Source organism: Paramormyrops kingsleyae, chromosome 25 (genome assembly GCF_048594095.1).
Source record: "Paramormyrops kingsleyae isolate MSU_618 chromosome 25, PKINGS_0.4, whole genome shotgun sequence".
Lineage (NCBI taxonomy): Eukaryota > Metazoa > Chordata > Actinopteri > Osteoglossiformes > Mormyridae > Paramormyrops > Paramormyrops kingsleyae.
The window spans coordinates 27646389-27664214 of record NC_132821.1 but is presented as its reverse complement, the minus strand read 5'-3'; the positions used below and the strand labels follow the sequence as shown (position 1 = coordinate 27664214).

The following is a 17826-nucleotide window of genomic DNA, read 5'->3' as shown; positions in this document are numbered from 1 at the left end:
CCCTTCCACCGCAGAGATGAACGGCATGACAGAAACCTCAGTCAAGTGCGTACTGGTGGGAGATTCAGCGGTCGGAAAGACAGCCCTCCTGGTTCGGTTCACCTCGGAGACTTTCCCGGATAGCTACAAGCCCACGGTTTACGAGAACACGGGCGTGGAAGTCTTCATGGACGGCGTGCAGATCAGCCTGGGCCTGTGGGACACGGCAGGCAATGACACCTTCCGGCAAATCCGGCCGATGTCCTACCAGCAGGCCGACGTGGTGTTGCTCTGCTACTCGGTGGCCAACTTAAGCTCGTACGCCAGCGTTCGTAATAAGTGGATCGGTGAGGTGCGAGCTCACCTACCCAGCATTCCCGTGCTGGTGGTGGCCATGCAGACCGACCAGCGGGAAATGGGCCCACAGCGGGGGAACTGCGTCACCGCCATGGAGGGCAAGCGGTTGGCGCGGGACATCCGGGCGAAGGGTTATCTGGAGTGCTCGGCGATAAGCAACCGCGGGATCCAACAGGTGTTCGAGTGCGCCGTGCGGACGGCCATCAATCAGGCCAAGAAGCAGAACCGCCGGCCGCTGTTTAACATCAATCAGTGCAAGATCGTTTAGCTGCTGGTCATTTTGTCTATGTCGTATCGAATGGTTTTCCATTTCTCGAAGACCACAGGCTAGCGACATATTTTCAGAATGTGGTGGACACCTGTGCTCAGACTTGGGATTCTTAATTGTAATTTTGACCTGTTTTCTGTTGTGGCTTGACGGTGACCATTTAAGTTCTTTGGAAGTTTTGTTCGCCGTTTACAGTGAAACACGGTCAAAGGAACGCCTGTTTTTTTAAAAGCAATGTGCCTTGTGTGTGTGTGTGTGTGTGGGGGGGGGGGAACCCCTCAAATCTTTATTCGCTAAAGTATGGATGAACAGTTTAATACAGGATGTCAATGATATGGAAATCAAGGTAACACCTATTAGCAAACTAAATGTCATTTAACGAAACATCGTTTTTGTCACACACCTCCAGTGTGATTATCAGTGCAGAAATTCAGACTTTTTTCCCATTTTTTTCATTCCTATAAATGTATACAGTTAAAAGGCATATAAAATGGTCTTGGTATTTCTCCAAAGGAGAGCTGACACTTTTTTGTGTTGACACGTTGTCTATAAGTGATGACTAGGCTATAGATTTTGTGTGTTTTGAGTAGTACGACAAGTGTAAATATAAACAGCATGGTAAATAAACACAGAATGAATTAAGGACAGACGGCACATGTCAGGATTTTGGTAAATGGTGCTTTAGGTGTTTTTCTTTATGTCCCAAAGAGAGAGGAAGAGACGCTTCAAAAGTTAGACCAAATTAGACCAATGTCAGATTTTTTGATGTACATATAGATATTATACATACATTCTGCATGTCAACAAACGAAGTAAAATAAATATTTTCCACATTGTTTTAAAAAACCTCCAAATTCTCGACTGAGAAGTTCTTAAAGTCACTAATGAATAAGCGTGGGTCCTCTGCTGTAAAAATAGTTCATTAATATTACATGGTAGTTTTCTCACATTTTGGGGTCTTTTTGGGCATGAAGTTATACATCATTGTCATAATACTGAATACGCTCTGAAAACAGTTAGGGGCAGAAATGTTCATATTGTACATATATAAAATAACCATGATCACTTTGATATGCATAGATATTATAATTTCCATGTCAGTTATTGTTTTGCCCCTTGTGAAGCCTTTCTGGATTTTTTAAGTTAATTTTTAAAAATAAAATGTTCATATTAGGAAACGGCTCTAGTGTAGCTGTTTAACCTGGTGATCAAGGGCAGCGATGTTCTCATGCCATCTGATTCCAGTTTGCGAATAACAGTATGTAGTATTTAAACTGTATAACGTGTATTTTTTTTTTTACCCCTTGAATAGACATGTTATTTCAGTTAATTAACTGGTAAAACCAAAAATAAGATTCGGGACACATCTGGGCCAGGCAGGCGTTAAGTGAAAAGTGTTAAGTGAAACATCTGAACAAACAGCTATGGACCCAAAGGGGAAATTCGCTGCCAGACTGAAACGTCTTTAAGCGTGACTGATGTTTCAGAACGGCGAACACTAAGGTCCACAGAAAGTGAGAGAGTTTACCATGTACCTGTGTTGCGTGTAACTCAGTTGTGTAAGGGAATTTTCTTTTTCCTCACTCTTTTGAAAAGTAACTCTTATGTCTGATGAAATGCTAATAAATTCTAAGCAGCGGAAATAGCGTTAATGTCATGTGTCGTGTAGGTACTTTGATAATACCGTCCTCAAAAATTGCCCTACGTTGCCATATTTAATATATTGTTAGAATTGTTCTGAATCAATACAGCACAAATACCTGTGCTTTTAAAAGACTTTATCATTTACAGCACACAAGCAGAACATGTTGGCAGAAAATGGTGAGAAATACCTGCATTGAAAGCGGTACGAGTGACATTCAATCATAAGCTCTTCTGTTCGCCACAAAGCTGCCTTGTTAACTGTCAGTAAGCCTGTTTTTTGAAAATGCATGAGCATCCATGAGTTACACAGTTAAATATTTTAAGAATTTAGGATGAATTAGAGCACAAAAAAAGCCAAACATCTATCAACATCTATGAACTGTTAAGTTTCATATGGACAGCCTGTCGAAAGAAGGTTTAAGGACCGTGATCTTTTCCGCCCGCCGTGGAGAACATGCAGCACCAGCAGACAAACATCCAGACCATCTCGATTAGAAACCTGGGGAAAGAAATGGGATGGCAGTCATGTGACCTGAAGCTCGATCCTGATTCGCTAGGACATCAGGTAGCTGCTATGACCTGGCATTTACATTCCATCAGTTTCTCAGAAGGATAAGCCTCAATCACCAACAGTCCAATATGGGGGTGTAGGAACTGGGGTGGACATGTGCCCCCCAATATTTAATTTGGCTTCATTTGTGTGTCCCCCACCCCCCCCAAAAAAAAACCTTTGCATTTGAATTATCAAGTTCTCTCCTACACCCTTGGTCCTATTTGTTTTTGTCCAAGACTCTGCAAAGCAAGCTTTAGTAAATCACTAACTAATATAGACATTTATAGAATTACAGGCTACAGTTTGATCGGATTGATATTAGAAAAAAAAGGGATTTAAAAGGTTGTGAAACCATGGTTGTTAATCTTTAGCCGACAGAGTGCCTTGGGTATAAATTCACAAAGTTCCTGGTACTATTTTTGGGCTGGAATACGGAGTTTATATCTGCATTCACTTTCTGTTGTGCTAGAACCAGCTCATGCAGCAGATTGCGAGCTTGTAGCTTTCAACACCCGGCTTTGAACCGAGATTAAAATCTGTGCAGTTTTCGCAATATGGCAGGAACAAATTCAGCACACACCTGGGTCGCTGCTCTCAATGCGCGTTGTTTCGCGGCCTATAGACGCAAATGGAATATGTCGTTTTTTTTTTATCACTCTAGAAGATGCGATTTTGGTTCCCTGTAGAACATTCACTGTCGTTTCCCATTAAGCCGCTGATTTGGGACTTGCCAAGTATTGTTGATGTGCGATGTTCACTGCGTTGAAAAAAACCTTGACAGGAACAAAATAGTTATTTCCTTTACCTTCCACGGGGACACTAATATCAGCTCTGTCGTGTGATTTAGCACAGTGTGACCTGAGACTTTTCACTGCACCCGTCCATGTGTGAAAACCGAGTTGGCCCATATATGACAGGCTGTGATCTTGTGCACCTTGAAGGCAGGAAATAGGAGATTGTCTCGCGTGTGACGTGGTGCCCCTGACAGAGGGGGGCGGGGCCACTACCTGGCCAGCGGTGGTTTGGTTAACCACAGCCCTACAGTGGCCCTCCAGTGCTTCGATTTGTCTGAGGCTGAATTTCACAGGCAAGAAGCAGTGTGCAGTGTGACGTTATGGTACACTTGTGTCACACAATTTCACTGCATTTATGGGCTGATTTTGAAGGGATGAGATATTTTTTCTTTTTTATTTCACAGATGTTTTTATTGAGAGCCATGTGCACATTTTTGAGAAAGCAGAGTCGGACAGCAATTGGGGTTTAAGGGCTTTGCTCAAGGGCCCAATGATGAGACTGCTCTGCAGATCCTGGGATTTGAATCAACAACCCTCCGACCGTGGGAACAGCCGCCCTACCTCCTGAGTCTCACATTGCACCCATCTTTTGAAATTTTCAGTTTGGGTGGAATCTAGATGCTAATTTAGATGCTGTTGGTGTCATTCTTCTCACTACAGAGAGAAAATCGGGTTATAATAATAATTTTACCGGAAGCATTAGCCTCATACACAGTCGTGAACTACCAGCGTGAAAAACGGCAGTCGTGAACACTGATAGATGCCACATTCTTGTGCTCCTTCCTGAGGACAATCAGAATCATTGCTTGGTGTAAGACCCACTTGTCCTTGTTCTATGTATTCCGTCACTCTGACAGTTTACATCAGTCTCAATCTCGACCCCGTCTTATGGATGAGCTGTTCTTACAGCCATGACGCACTTATGGGTGTGATAATTGTGCTTTATGTCCTGTTATTCTCTCATGCATCTGTTCCTTCCCCTGCGGATGCGGCACGAAAATTTCAGAGTGTGTTCCTTGGAAACTCATGTAACACATGAAACGTGAAATTTGAACCTTGGTCACTGTGCTTCTATGCTCTCGTACTGATGCTAAACCGAGAAGGTCCCAGACAGAAACATGACTCATGGTTTCTGGAGCAGTCTTACCGCCACACAAGTTGAGTTGAATACCACATCCCAGGACTGATGTCAACAGCTCAACTCTGGCACAGGGATTGTGAGTAAAGCGTGAATCTCGCCGGGCCAATGAGGCAGACTGATGAGTCAGCAGGTGAAGCAGTTTGAGGTCGCTGCTCAAACCAATAAACTGCCGAAAGACCTTTGTGGTTAAATTGCCCTTTAAGCATGGAGACCTTTTGAGAAGTGACTAAAACAGTCTATGTCATTTCTGTGAAAGAGATCTCAAAAAAAAAACCTAAGTAGGTGTGCTGTTGTCAGGTTGTGCGTGTTTAACTGGCGAAATCCCAGCATTCCTTGGCTCTTTCACTCGCATGCAAATGAGGAGGCACGTGACACCTAGGATACAGTCAAATGAACTCCCGTGATAAGGAAGAGTTGCTAATGCAGAGGATAAAAAATAAGATCAGGAGTGAGTCCTGGGTTGGGTGGTAAGTGCCCAAGAGGAAGAATGACATGCCTATTAACATTTATATGCTGAAATTCAGCTCAAAAATACACTGTCTACTTTCAGTTAAAAATGCCATTCCTGTGGTATCTGGCCCAGAAAGCCTGGCATGCCTTATTAATCCATCACTTCTCTGGTCAGAGGGGCTGCTGTCTAAGCAGAGAAAACCAGACTTCCATCTCCACAGCCACTTCATCCAGCTCCTCAGGCTAGCCAGGAAACATAGTCTCTAGTGTGTCCTGGGTCTTCTTCAGGGACTCCTCCCTGTGGGGAAGTTACCTTCATACCTCCCTCAACTTGCTCTTTGTGGAGTAAGTTGTCCACAAAGGGCAGCCACCTGTAGCAGCACCGAGGGAGCTGTGGGTGAAGGGCCTTGGTCAAGGACCCACAGACATGCTGAGGCTGGGCTTGAACTAGCAACCTTCCAAACACAGACACAGAGGCTTAGCCCACTGAGCCACACACTTCCCCCACTGAGCCTCATGCTGCCTATAATCATAATTTACATTTATATATGTGAAACACATTTTCAGTTGGTGAAATTCAGTCACAAAAATAAATCAAGCTTGTGGAAGCAAGACTCCAAAGCATCGCATAAATAACATCGGTTTTCAAAAGTGTCTTTTACTTCTTAATGCTGACAGTCCAGTTTAAGTAACACTTGGAGGACATAAAGGTCAAATGCATCTGCCCCCCCTAACAGAACAGTTGGCCCCAGGCTGGCCCTCCAGTTGGTGTAGAACCACCATTGAATAAAAGTAGATAAGAACCACTGTGACCAGTGGCCTGTGTGAGAAGCCTGTATACCTTCTTTTAACAGGTTTACAGTGAAGCTTGTTGGATTACGTGAACAAAAGCCCCCATGAGCTGTTTTGTGGTTAACATGCTCGATTAGACCATTCATGGCTCGAACCTCTGGCCTTTGGGGGATGTTCGGAGTCACTAGGCCAGTGTGGTCTGTTTGAGTGGGTCTGGCCCATGCCGCTTCGGGCTCGCAGTTCAGGGCCCCTGCCTGCGGTCTGCGCCGTTGAGCGCGCTCACTAGCGTGTGAACGAAGGAGCCTCCCCGCCGCACAACACAGGAAGCACCTGCAGCTGAGTCTGAGCCGCCAGGCCTCACCAGCGCCGCCACAACGACTCCTAAAAAAGAGAGAGTGCGCTGTTAGCCGTGCGAGATGCACTCTGATAGAGCCCCCCTCCTGGGCCGAGCCGCCGTGCACGCAGACCTGCCCCCGCCACTTTTTCTTTCCTCTCCTCCCCTCCGATGTTTGCGTTTTCCACGTCGATCATCTCGTAAGTGCGGCGTTAGTGCAGGCGTCCCAGTTATTACTTCCTGTTTACGGTGAATTTTGTAAAGCTTTTGAAAAATCCTTTTCAAATCCCCTTTATGGAATCTACAGAACTGTTCGGCAAACAAGCCCCCATAAGAGATGGCTGTTCAGCTGCCTTTTACTTGCAGTGCCTGGGCCTTAAAGCCATATTTCACAGGGTTACTCTCTCTTTCTCGTTAGTCAAAGTTGCGGGTCGCGTCATGGGGCCCAACGCCCTTTGGTGAAGTTGGCCGGCTTAACCAAGACAGGTCGTGACGTTGTGTAGACCCTCATTCCGGTTTTTCTCAAGGAGAGCAGTGATGTCCTCTGAAATTGGGTGTATAGTGTCAGAAAGGACAAGACACAAAAACAGAAGAAACTCCTCGAACCGGATTGCCCCACCCCTACTGTCAGGCCATCAGGATGGGCTGGCCTGTTTTCACCACCGCTGGCATTATATATCACAAGCGGCAAAAGATACCAGGTGGACCACCTTGGTCAGTGGCAAAATACTGATTCGGGGCCTCTTGACAGCAAATGTCCGGGCTGCTTTTTGTTGCCAGTCCCCTCCTGCCTACCGCTCACGTCGTTCGCCGGTGAGAATCTTCTCGGCTGGAAGCCCATCCTGCGTGAGACTTCGGGAGCTTCCTGTCCGCCCGTTTTGATGCTCGAAGCCTCCCGGAGTTCAAAGCTGGTGGGTGATGCGAACCTGCTGAGCAAACGGGAGCCTCGGCCTGTAGCCTGATAGGAATAAAATACCTTCTTAAACTCGATAGGCGGGAGGGAGCTTCCTTGATGAGGGTGAGTGGGGGGAGATATCTGATCTTCCAAAAATACTACCTGAGGCATAGTGCCAGTCGGGCACTTGTTCCCCAGCTCTTCTTGGGCCTCCCCGCAGCGAAGCCCCCCCCCCCCCCGCCACGTCTTTCTCCGACCCTGGCATGGCTTTGACAGACAGCTGCAGGGAGATTCCATTCCCCCAGTTGGGGGTGGCGTGCCACGTGATACCCCGTGTCCGGTTCCTCGGCAGGAGGCCAGCCCGCAGGTGGCGTCGCCACTGAGCACCGGTCACACATGAGCGAGGGACTTTCCCTGCTGCCTCGCCGGGCGTCTTAAAATCGGAACGAGGGTCCCGGGACACTGGACACCACCGCACCCATCGATAGCATTTTATTAAAATGAAGACATTTTGTTTCATCCTATACTTTACATCCTTTTTGAAAGGTAAGCATTTGAGCATATTAATAATATTATGTTTTGTGTCTGTCTCCTGAGCCAGACAGATCAACAGAAATGTAAGTATCATGTCGATGCTTGCAGATAAATATGGCTTCCTGCTAATTACATGTGCAAGCTTTCTAATAGTTTGGTGCACCCTGGCCTTACGGCATCTCACTGCTGTGGTGTGAGGTCCAGTGAAGTCTGATGTAGGCCTGGGCTGCCTCATGCCGGTCTCCACTGGCTCACACCGGTTACCCTCTTTGTGCCCGGCACTGGTGGTACGCACAGGGGGGCGGTCGGCCCAGGGGAGGTATGCCCTCAAGCTGCTGAACGACCTGATGGAGGACTACTCCAGCGCCCTGCGGCCGGTTGAGGACACGGACAAAGCCCTGAATGTCACCCTGCAGATCACCCTCTCGCAGATCAAGGACATGGTGAGTCCGCCGGTTGTCCGGTTTTGATTGGTTAGAATCTAGAATTTCCCGCTTGCATCAATAAAGTTCATACTAATACAAATTAGGTCAGCTACCTTGGAGACAGTCAGAAGCAGCGCTAGCTAGCAGCACTATTGCGGTTCAGCGGCTCGAGGTTTCTGAGCATCTCAACAGCGGCAACACTTTTTTTTTTAATGTGGCAGCCTACCATAACACAGCTGCAGCAGAGAGCGCGATCTCTCGGTCCTCTGCCCGCTGTACCCGTGCGACTGTAGGGGGTAAATAGGACGCGTAATGGACTGGCACCTGCTCACCACGACGGCGGCCAAAATGCGGCCTTTGACCTGCACTTTCTAATGTGGTAGGAAACCTGCGTATTAAACAGTCAGTCGAATGGGCCCAAATTCTAACTGGAACTGTCATATCTGTTTGCCGAGTATGAGATTCATATGGTACATTAGACATTAGCCAGAGGTATGTCACACCGGGTGATGACACACTCCCTAAACAGCTGGACATGGCACATAGGTGCCGGAAAATGCTCTAGAGATGCTTGACAAAGCAATAAATTAAAACTGCTTGAAACATCATTTACAATCACATCCCTATACAAAGCTAGTTCTATGTCAATAGTAATAAAATTACAGCAGAATCTAGCTACAGTTTGAAATTATATATCGCAAGCGGCAAAGTATACCAGGAGTTATACCAAATATAATATTTTGCTGCATAATGGATTGCACCCTTCACCAAATGCACGACATTTTGGTGACAGAATTACCTCTGCTGTAGAACTGCCCACATACTTGCCCATGGTCGAGGAGTGACTGCCTTTATGTGTATTACTAAATCATGATCAGGCTTCATAGCCCATGCCAGTTGTAAAATGCAGGTTCTTTCACACATTTCTGAAACGCGAGGCCCGGAGCTGTTCAATGTGCGCCATTCAGAGGGCATCCGCGATCGAGAGGTGACGTCGGCGTTACCGACCCGCCGTACGTTCAGATGCACGGCCGCGTGTCCCGTTACGGGGAAGTGTATCACACTGAATCCCCCTGAGAACTCTGCCAGCTCGGCCCTCTGACACAAATCAGCCTGATAACAGCGGCCTCGTCCTGATCCTGGGGAGTGGAGCTTGAGGTGTTATGTAGCTGACCGTGAGCGAATTGAACCAGCTATCTGATAATCTTACCGAAGGCTCAGTTGGATCTAAAACATTGATCCCTGCAGGGTCTTGGACTCGCATTTACCTCATGCCAGAAATGAGGTTATATTTCATAGAACCTGTCTCTACCAGGGTCTCGGGAATCCTGCATTTTATCCAGTTCCTGACACCTCCAAGGTGGGGCTGATTCTTGCCCCTGGCTCACTGAGCGGCATGACTGACCTCCCACTGTCTAAACACACGGTGAAACCAATTGCTAACTGAAATGTGAACATAAAAATGTGATGGACTGGCATCTCATCCAGGGTGTCAGTGTCTCTTGCCTTGTGCTCATTGCTCTTGGGAACCATGTACTGGATAAGCATTTAGGGAGAATGCATGGGTGCTATGTAATATGCGTTAGATGTATATTTTTCATTTCTCTAGGTACATTTTTTTTTCCTCAAAATCAACGCCTAGCAGGAAGTTCCGTTACACCCAAAACAGTCATTTTACTGTTGATACTCTTTGGAAGAAGTGAAACAGAAAAGTTCTGCATCAGTGCTTGACTCTGAAATAGATAATTCTGCCTTTAACTATAAGTGTGTCCTGTTCCTCTTCACCATTCTAATAATAATACTTTGTACAGCTGTTGTTGACATCCTGATTCCTGCAGGACGAGAGGAACCAAGTGCTGACGGCCTACCTGTGGATCCGCCAGATCTGGCACGACGCCTACCTGAAGTGGAACAAAGACGACTACGACGGACTAGAGGTCATCCGCATCCCCAGCAACCTGGTCTGGAGGCCTGACATCGTCCTTTACAATAAGTACAGTTCTCTCATAGGCGCGGGCCTTTTCTTAAAGTGACCCTACAGACCAAATATCACTTCATCTTCCTTCCTTTCTTCTTCAGGGCTGACGATGACTCCTCTGGACCCGCCGACACCAACGTGGTCCTCCGCTACAACGGCGAGATCACCTGGGACTCTCCGGCCATCACCAAGAGCTCTTGCGTGGTGGACGTGTCCTACTTCCCGTTTGACTATCAGCACTGCAACCTCACGTTCGGCTCCTGGACGTACAACGGCAACCAGGTTGACGTCGCCATGGGCATGGACAGTGGCGACCTGTCCGACTATGTGGAGAACGTGGAGTGGGAGTGCCAGGGCATGCCGGCCGTCAAGAACGTCATCATGTACGGCTGCTGCTCCGATCCCTACCCCGACATCACCTACACGCTGCACCTCAAACGCCGCTACTCCTTCTACATCTACAACCTGCTCCTCCCCTGCCTCATGATCTCCTTCTTGGCTCCACTCGGCTTCTACCTGCCCGCCGACTCTGGGGAGAAGGTGTCCCTGGGGGTCACCGTGCTGCTGGCTCTCACCGTCTTCCAGCTCATGGTGGCTGAGAGCATGCCTCCTTCAGACAGCGTCCCTCTCATTGGTAAATACATGCAAGCTGTGTTCATCCTGTTCATATTACCCACAAAGCTCTGTTTCTTTACATCCCCATGTCCAAACTTTGAGGCCAGTGTTTCCCAATCCGGTCCTTGGGGACCGGCAGACAGTCCAAAAATGTGCACTGTGAGCTGGGAGGGAGCAAAAACATGGACTGTCTGTGGATCCCCAAGGACTGGATTGGGAAACGCTGCTTTATGCTGTATTGTCACCCTGTGCAAAAGTCAGTCAAAGAAAATGATAAAGTAAATCATATTACTTTAAAACTATGATATTATGTCTGTCAAAGTGCATCAGCTTAGACATTTCAAAACCTCTACTGAAGTCCCCCCCAGTATTTGCAGCAACCATCGAATAATTTTTTTGTATTTTTTGACTTGATCACTAGCACATCTTTGGCTAAACCAGGGGTCACCAACCTTTTTGAAACTGAGAGCTACTTCACGGGTACTGAGCCATATGAAGGGCTGCCAGTTTGATACACTCTTCTTAAATAACAAATTTGCTCAGTTTACCTTTAGTTATATATATGCTTTTTTTTTATTTATTTTTTTTTAGATATTTTCATTTTCAAATCTCTATAAATGCAAATGTGATTAAAGAAGAATAGCAACAGGACAAAATTAAATTTTAGACGCTGCTCGCTGGTGAGTTGTGCTATTTTTAGAACAGGTCCGCGGGCGACTCATGTGGCCCATGTTGGTGACCCCTGAGCTAAACAGTACCTCATCAAGTTATTTGACTAATTAAGAGAATTAATTAAGTGCTCTTCCAGCCATCCAACAAGATATTAATAACTTTTTGAAAAACAGAAGAAATTCTTGTTAGTTTTTATTGTGTTACTCTTAATTTGCATAAGTTCTAATGTTAAATTGTCATTTTTCTTCTGTGCTAATGTACCCTCACTGCCCAGATAAATAGCTTTAATCATGTTCTTTGACTGCCTAAGAATTTTGCACTGTACTGTAGTGACATTGTGTTGAATGTTCTCACCTATCCTAGGTAAGTACTACATAGCAACTATGACCATGATCACAGCTTCCACGGCCCTCACCATCTTCATCATGAACATCCACTTCTGCGGTGCAGAAGCCAAGCCCGTCCCTTACTGGGCCAAGGTACTCATCATCGACTACATGTCCAAGATCTTCTTCGTGTATGAGGTGGGTGAGAGCTGTGGCAAGCCACAGAGCGAGAGCAGTCCCTTCCATCTGGACGAGCCACTGGTCAACGGGGAGCTGGAGATTCAGCGTCACCGTGGCAACAGGCGCTACCATCACCAGAGCAACAGCGAGATGAAAGGGCGCCATTCTTCACGGGCCCCCAAGACATGCCACTATAACGGACGCGAGGAATATCAGCAGAATGGCGGCGTCAGCGCCGGTGCGTCTGAGAAGCTTCACTGCCCGGAGAAGATCATCTCCTACACCTGCACCTGTACCCACCACGACCGAATCATGAGGAACATCGAGTACATCACCAGCTGCTTTAGAGAGCAGAGGGCCAACTGTATCAAAGGCGCCGAGTGGAAGAAGGTGGCCAAGGTCATGGACAGATTCTTCATGTGGATCTTCTTCATCATGGTGTTTCTGATGAGCATCCTAATTATCAGCAAAGCCAATTAACCCCAGGCCTTGAGCCCTTCGTCTTTCACTGTGTCTGTATTACAACACAATTTGAACATTTGAAGTTAGGATAATGCAATATGAAACAGATTATCTATCTCTAAAGCAATAAACTGCCTTAGGTCATAGATGTAATAAAGATATTTTTCACACACTTGGAGCTGCTCCTGATGATGACAAGGCTGGCTTAACTCCCATGTTTTTTGTTATTTTTTGTTATTTTCGACATCGTTAATATTGACACTGTTGTATGTTTGGTCATCATGCTGGTGTTCATCCTAATGCCAGTCTCCTCCTTGATGCCGGGGCTCATCCTGGTGTCATGATTCAACTTGATGCCATGGAAAATACAGCGCAGGGCAATAGGTCAAGCCTTAAATCCGGTTTCTTTGTAACACCCATTGCTAAATCCAGTTTAATGAAGACACCCTTCACTGAATCTGGTTTGCTAATGACATCTTTCGCTGAGCACGGTTTAATAATGACTCCCTTGGCTGAATCCAGTTTGCTAATCACAAGTTTTGCTGAATACAATTTAATAATGACACCCTTTGCTGAGTCTGGTTTGCAAACAGCAGCCTTTCCTGAATCTGCTGAATCCTTTCGTTGAATACAGTTTATGAAGGGCACCCTTTGCTGAATCTGGTTTGTTCCACGTCGACATTAACACGAAGTCATTAAATTATTAAACCTGTTTGTTGTGACACTAGAACACATAACAAGAGAAACAAGTGATATTCTGTCACCATATATTGATTGGCATCGATATCATATTTCATAGTACAATTCCTGTCTGATTTCATACGTATGACTTTGCTGAGTCTCAGATTTAATTAATGTCTGTGTTGAACATGCTCTGCGTGCTGGTTTTGAAGGGGAGTCACCCAAGCGATTAGCTCTGTGCAGGTAAATGGATCATCACCTGTATTGAGGTGGGTATCGGGCTCAGCCACAGGAAATAGGACGCTGGCCTGGTCCTGCGGTGGCAAATCCGACCCTGCTCTGAGCTCAGAATATGGCCTGCGAATTATTAATGGGCAGCTTCTTTTCAGATGTGTGTAAGATGTAAGACGATCCACACATGGTGGGGATGTGCATCCATAATGCATCATGATGCTTTTGGCCGTGACTCATCTGATGGATTCTCACTGGTCTGTACTGGGAGAAGAGGTGTTGCATTATCAACATTCATTAGTCTTCAGTAAACATTACAAGATCCGATAGTCCTAGTTCTTTTCGTAAGTCGGCCAACTGTATTTCGACTGACTTACAGACCGTGGACGAGAGCAAGTTCATCTAGGCATTTGTGTAGTGCTGTTCATTTTCCAGTGTAGTAAGATGTGTCGTTATTATGTTTGTTCCTGGAATTGGCAGATAATTGTTACTCTTAACAAAAGATGACACACGCTGGATGAAAGGTTGGTGTGACTCAACAAGCTCATGCATCCATGCTTGTTGGTTGGATGCCCGCCTTGTCACAATCAACGTGTTCACGTTTCACAAGGAAATGCAAAAAGAGAGCATGACGGTGAAAAAAAAATGTGCCGAAGGCAGGCCTCATTCATTGTAGCTACAGTACCTGTAAGCAAAATCAATAATCAATAATCAATGATGAACATGATGAACAAAGAGTAGATGGAATGTCATGAAAGTTAAAGAGGTAGGGTGTTGGGTAACAGCAATGCACCCCTCCAGGGTTGGGGTTCAGATCCCACCTCTACTGTGCATATGGGACTTGTGCCATGACCCAGCTCAAGGCCACAACAAAAAGTGGACCATCATGCCAATTAATTATAAAGCAGCCTTTATTTAATAAGCTAAGGGTTAAAAACAACAGACAACAAGTGAGGATGTCAATGTGAGAGCAAGGTGTTGAATGGGTGGAAATGGTACGCGTGTAGTTAAAGGCAAAACAAAAACCAGAGACACTAATGTAAAGTCTTTGCCCAAAAATAATCTACCAATTAAACAATTGCATGGGGCAAGGAGAAAGAGCAGTGGGAAAAGAGAGATCAAGGGACACCGTCTCCAAGGCTAATGGCCTCCTCCCCATTGGTACTCAATCAAGCAACAATCAGCCAATGAGTAAGCTGCGTGAAAGAGAACACAAAAGTAAAGTACCAAAGACAGAGGTGAAAGTTCAGGTCCAGAAAGTACAAATCCAGACCGTGTTTTTGTTTCAACCAACCAGCTGAATATTGTTAAAGTCATAGTACTCTACTGGCTGCTTGGAACAAAACGTTGGGCTGGATTTGTGCTGCCAGTAGGTGTCAGGTGACACTGACCATGATAAGCAGTAAGAAGGTGGCTAAAGGTCAAGAAAATGGACACGAGACGCATTCACACTGTTTCTGAAAATGCTTTATTATCTACTTAGCACTATAAATACAGTCCTGGAAAACAGACTTTAAAAAAATGGCATTAATAGAAAACAGTCGAAGGCCCAGGAGGTTAAAGCACGTTTTGGCAATAAGGCACTCTAAATCTGTCGCAGACATTGTTGTTTAAAACTCGGCGTCCGTTTATGTGGCTAGGAGTGTCCGTCTCTAGCTGAAATACCAGCCTCGTAGTGTCAGTGAAATGATTGATTAGCCAGGAGGCAGGTATCACAAAAGATGCTGGCTAGCCCCGCCCCCTGGAACAGTGTTCCCTTTAAATGGACCAATCACTTCCATTCTATTGCAGTACTGTCACTGCACGTTGGACACATGGGCGAACATTTCGGATACTTTGTGTCAGTACAGTGCTTTGGCAAAATGACCCCTGTTTTTAAAAAAGAAATTTACCGATTTATAACCACATCCATATTTCTTACAATATATTATTCTAATTCTCATTTTTAAGCTCAATAAACAATTCATCTCACATATATTAAAAATATGCTCTTTGTCTTTAAATCAAGAAGATGAAAATGTACTGAGCAGTTATATCATTGCAAACACCACAGGAGAAGCCTTTAAACAGGCCATAAAACCAACACTGCAAGTCCTACACTGTCAGAGTGTTATTTGTCCAACGGCATGAATAAAAGTACATTAAAGCTGGCCCATGGAAGTCAGGGTGGGCCACAAAAACATGTTGTCACCAAGGTCACGCTGTTGTAGCTATGTGACAGGAAAGCCACCTTCCCCTCCCACCCCGAGTAAAAGTAAAAGTATCGGGGCATTTACCATAACCTTTTTCAAACCGCTTCAAAAACAGAGTTTTCGCAACCAAAGCTGACATCCGTCATGCCTTCCACTTGTCGAAAACACAATTCCCGGCTTTGCTGGGTAACTCCTCCCACTGAAATGTCCCTCATTGCTAGCCGTCCAGCCACCCCACAGTTCTCAGCGGCCCTGTTTACGAACAGGCCCTGCATCGTGACGGCGAAACCTGTGAGAGGACTGACAGTGAACTATGAAAGAGCTGTCTGCAAAGAGGAAGAGAAGTGCCAGGTAGCAATTAGTTTTATTTGGGGGAGGGGGGTATGTACTACTGATAACATATAGTATGTTGATCCCAGGGGGAAATTCTTGAAAACGGGCTCGTCGGAGATTTGAGGCCAGAAAAACTAAATAAGAATCATATGCCCTACACCAGCAAGCCTTGACTTGAGCGGAAGAACATGGTCACACACACTCAGATAATAAACCTATCATCCAAAAAACAGTGAATCCCCGTCACTGCGACAAGTAGCATACAGGTCAAGTGCCAAGTGCCCCCTGGCCAATCACAGCGCAGCGCTATGCAGACACAGCTGCGTCAAGGCCTCGCAGCCAAGCAAATGCAGACGGCTGGGGCGGCAGCCTGCGGGTTTAAACCCAGGGGTAGAGTCTTGGCTCAGGTGGAGACCAAGCAGTCAGCCCCTCCCACGGAGTGAGGACGTGACCTGCAGTGTTATTCTAGGTTAATTTTGTAATCCAGCAACAGGATTTCTGAAAAAAGAACAAACTGTATATACAATTTTTCCGTAGCCTAAAACAAATAAAGAAAAGCAGATAAAGTGGTCGTATTGCTCAGCTCAGTTCAGTCTTGTAGCGGCACAACTTGTGCAAAAAAGTATCATTTAGTGGTTACAGCATTAATCTTTTTCTGTGCACTTGATGGGAAGCTCGCATATCCGTTCACTGGTGGTCTGAGTTGGTAATGTGGGAGACCAAGGTCAGATCCCTCCCAGCAATCCCGGAAAACACCATGCGTAAACACGGCTTGGGCAGGGGGGGGGGATCAGAGCAGGCACAGAGTAGCACAGGAAGAATCCCACAGTATGAGCTCACTTGTATAACCTGCCAAAAGACGAGTTTAAACCATGATTGAAAGATTTGACCTGCCTGATCTTTTCTCTTCAAGAAACTGTTTTCACAAATTATTTTTGAAAGGAACACAAGACTTAATGAATTTGCGGTCCTTCTTGCAGAAGAAGTAGAGTTCTCTGACCAGGTCCAGGTACTTCCCATTGGCCTTTGCCTGTGATTGGATTGTGTTTTACTGTATGCGGCTTGCGCTACATTTGTAATATTATTAGAAAAAAAATAGCTAGCACTTTTATTATCCTTTTTGTATTTCACAAGTCTAGAACTGATGTTTTAGATGAAATATTACAAGCAAGTAATGGGCCAGCCTCAACCAGGAGCGTACCAGTGTAAAACCTTCATACCACAGGATTAACAAATAACTCAAAAACTGCTATATTATTCCACTAAAATAACAACAGATAGTATAACAATACAGACATCCCCAGGAATGTCGGCAAATGTACAAAAACAGCATATGGACAGAAGACACCCAAACATAACACATACAGTATCTCTAACAGGATATTTTACGTTTACCTATGCTAAAAACTAAACATCATAAAACAGCTAATTAGAAAAGAACCTGAAATCCCCTGTGCTTTTCTTCTCTTTATCTTTCTTTCTTTCTTTCTTTCTTTCTTCTGAGAGGCTTTGCTTTGTTGTCCTGTTGTCATTTTCATTTTTGCTATACATGCGCTTAATCCTCTACCAGTAATACTGGTCTGTCGCAGACGCAAATGGCCTCGCTGGGACACACGTGTGATGGAATGTTCCGGAGGAATCAGTGCTTTGGAAATACCAAACGGCTCCTTCAGTGTTCTGGCGACTCCTTCAGTAGGGTTGGTAGATGTCGTGGACGGGCACCGGGAAGGCCCCAGCTGGAAAGGGCTGTGGTATGTACCCGGTGTAACTGGCATAGCTGGCCGCAGCCATGCCCGCGTTCTTCTGCAGGGTGGCCAGAGCAGCGGTGGGCGTGGCGATGGGCACGTAGCTAGCCCCGTACAGGCCAGCGGCAGCAGGGAGGCGCTGCACGCCGTGCGCCACAGCGTACACCGGGGTGAGCGGGCGGCCCTGCGACAGGGAACAGGAACAGCGAATGAGAAGCTGAACCTCATTAAGTATCAGCCAATTG

The 17826-nt window shown here is 45.9% G+C and overlaps 3 protein-coding genes across 13 annotated transcripts in view; 2 read left to right on the top strand and 1 right to left on the bottom strand.

Moving 5' to 3' along the window:
- The first annotated feature begins 16 nt into the window (after positions 1 to 16).
- rhoh (ras homolog family member H) lies at positions 17 to 2247 on the top strand. Its single transcript, XM_072706921.1, has one exon. The coding sequence runs from the start codon at positions 17 to 19 to the stop codon at positions 602 to 604; it is 588 nt and encodes a 195-aa protein (XP_072563022.1). The 3' UTR covers positions 605 to 2247.
- A 5275-nt stretch (positions 2248 to 7522) lies between these two features.
- chrna9a (cholinergic receptor, nicotinic, alpha 9a) lies at positions 7523 to 12571 on the top strand. The gene is made up of 5 exons (XM_023829643.2): positions 7523 to 7753; positions 8039 to 8184; positions 10005 to 10159; positions 10246 to 10778; positions 11795 to 12571. The coding sequence occupies exons 1-5, from the start codon at positions 7708 to 7710 to the stop codon at positions 12415 to 12417; spliced, it is 1503 nt and encodes a 500-aa protein (XP_023685411.1). The 5' UTR covers positions 7523 to 7707; the 3' UTR covers positions 12418 to 12571.
- Positions 12572 to 17071: 4500 nt separating this feature from the next.
- Positions 17072 to 17826, bottom strand: part of LOC111853082 (RNA-binding protein 47) — a 28322-nt gene continuing 27567 nt past the window's right edge. For all 11 annotated transcript variants that reach the window (XM_023829617.2, XM_023829622.2, XM_023829619.2 and 8 more), the window contains one exon: positions 17072 to 17765. In XM_023829617.2, coding sequence (XP_023685385.2) covers positions 17526 to 17765 — 240 coding nt within the window. In that variant the 3' untranslated portion in view covers positions 17072 to 17525. The remainder of the gene's footprint in view (positions 17766 to 17826) is intronic.

What these genes read in the sequence shown, in the direction of transcription:
- rhoh (XM_072706921.1), top strand. Translation starts at nt 17, where the DNA reads ATGAACGGCATGACAGAAACCTCAGTCAAGTGCGTACTGGTGGGAGAT.
- chrna9a (XM_023829643.2), top strand. Translation starts at nt 7,708, where the DNA reads ATGAAGACATTTTGTTTCATCCTATACTTTACATCCTTTTTGAAAG. An exon ending in CTTTACATCCTTTTTGAAAG is followed by an intron (nt 7,754 to 8,038) that starts GTAAGCATTTGA and finishes TGGTACGCACAG; the next exon opens with GGGGGCGGTCGGCCCAGGGG. An exon ending in GACATCGTCCTTTACAATAA is followed by an intron (nt 10,160 to 10,245) that starts GTACAGTTCTCT and finishes TTTCTTCTTCAG; the next exon opens with GGCTGACGATGACTCCTCTG.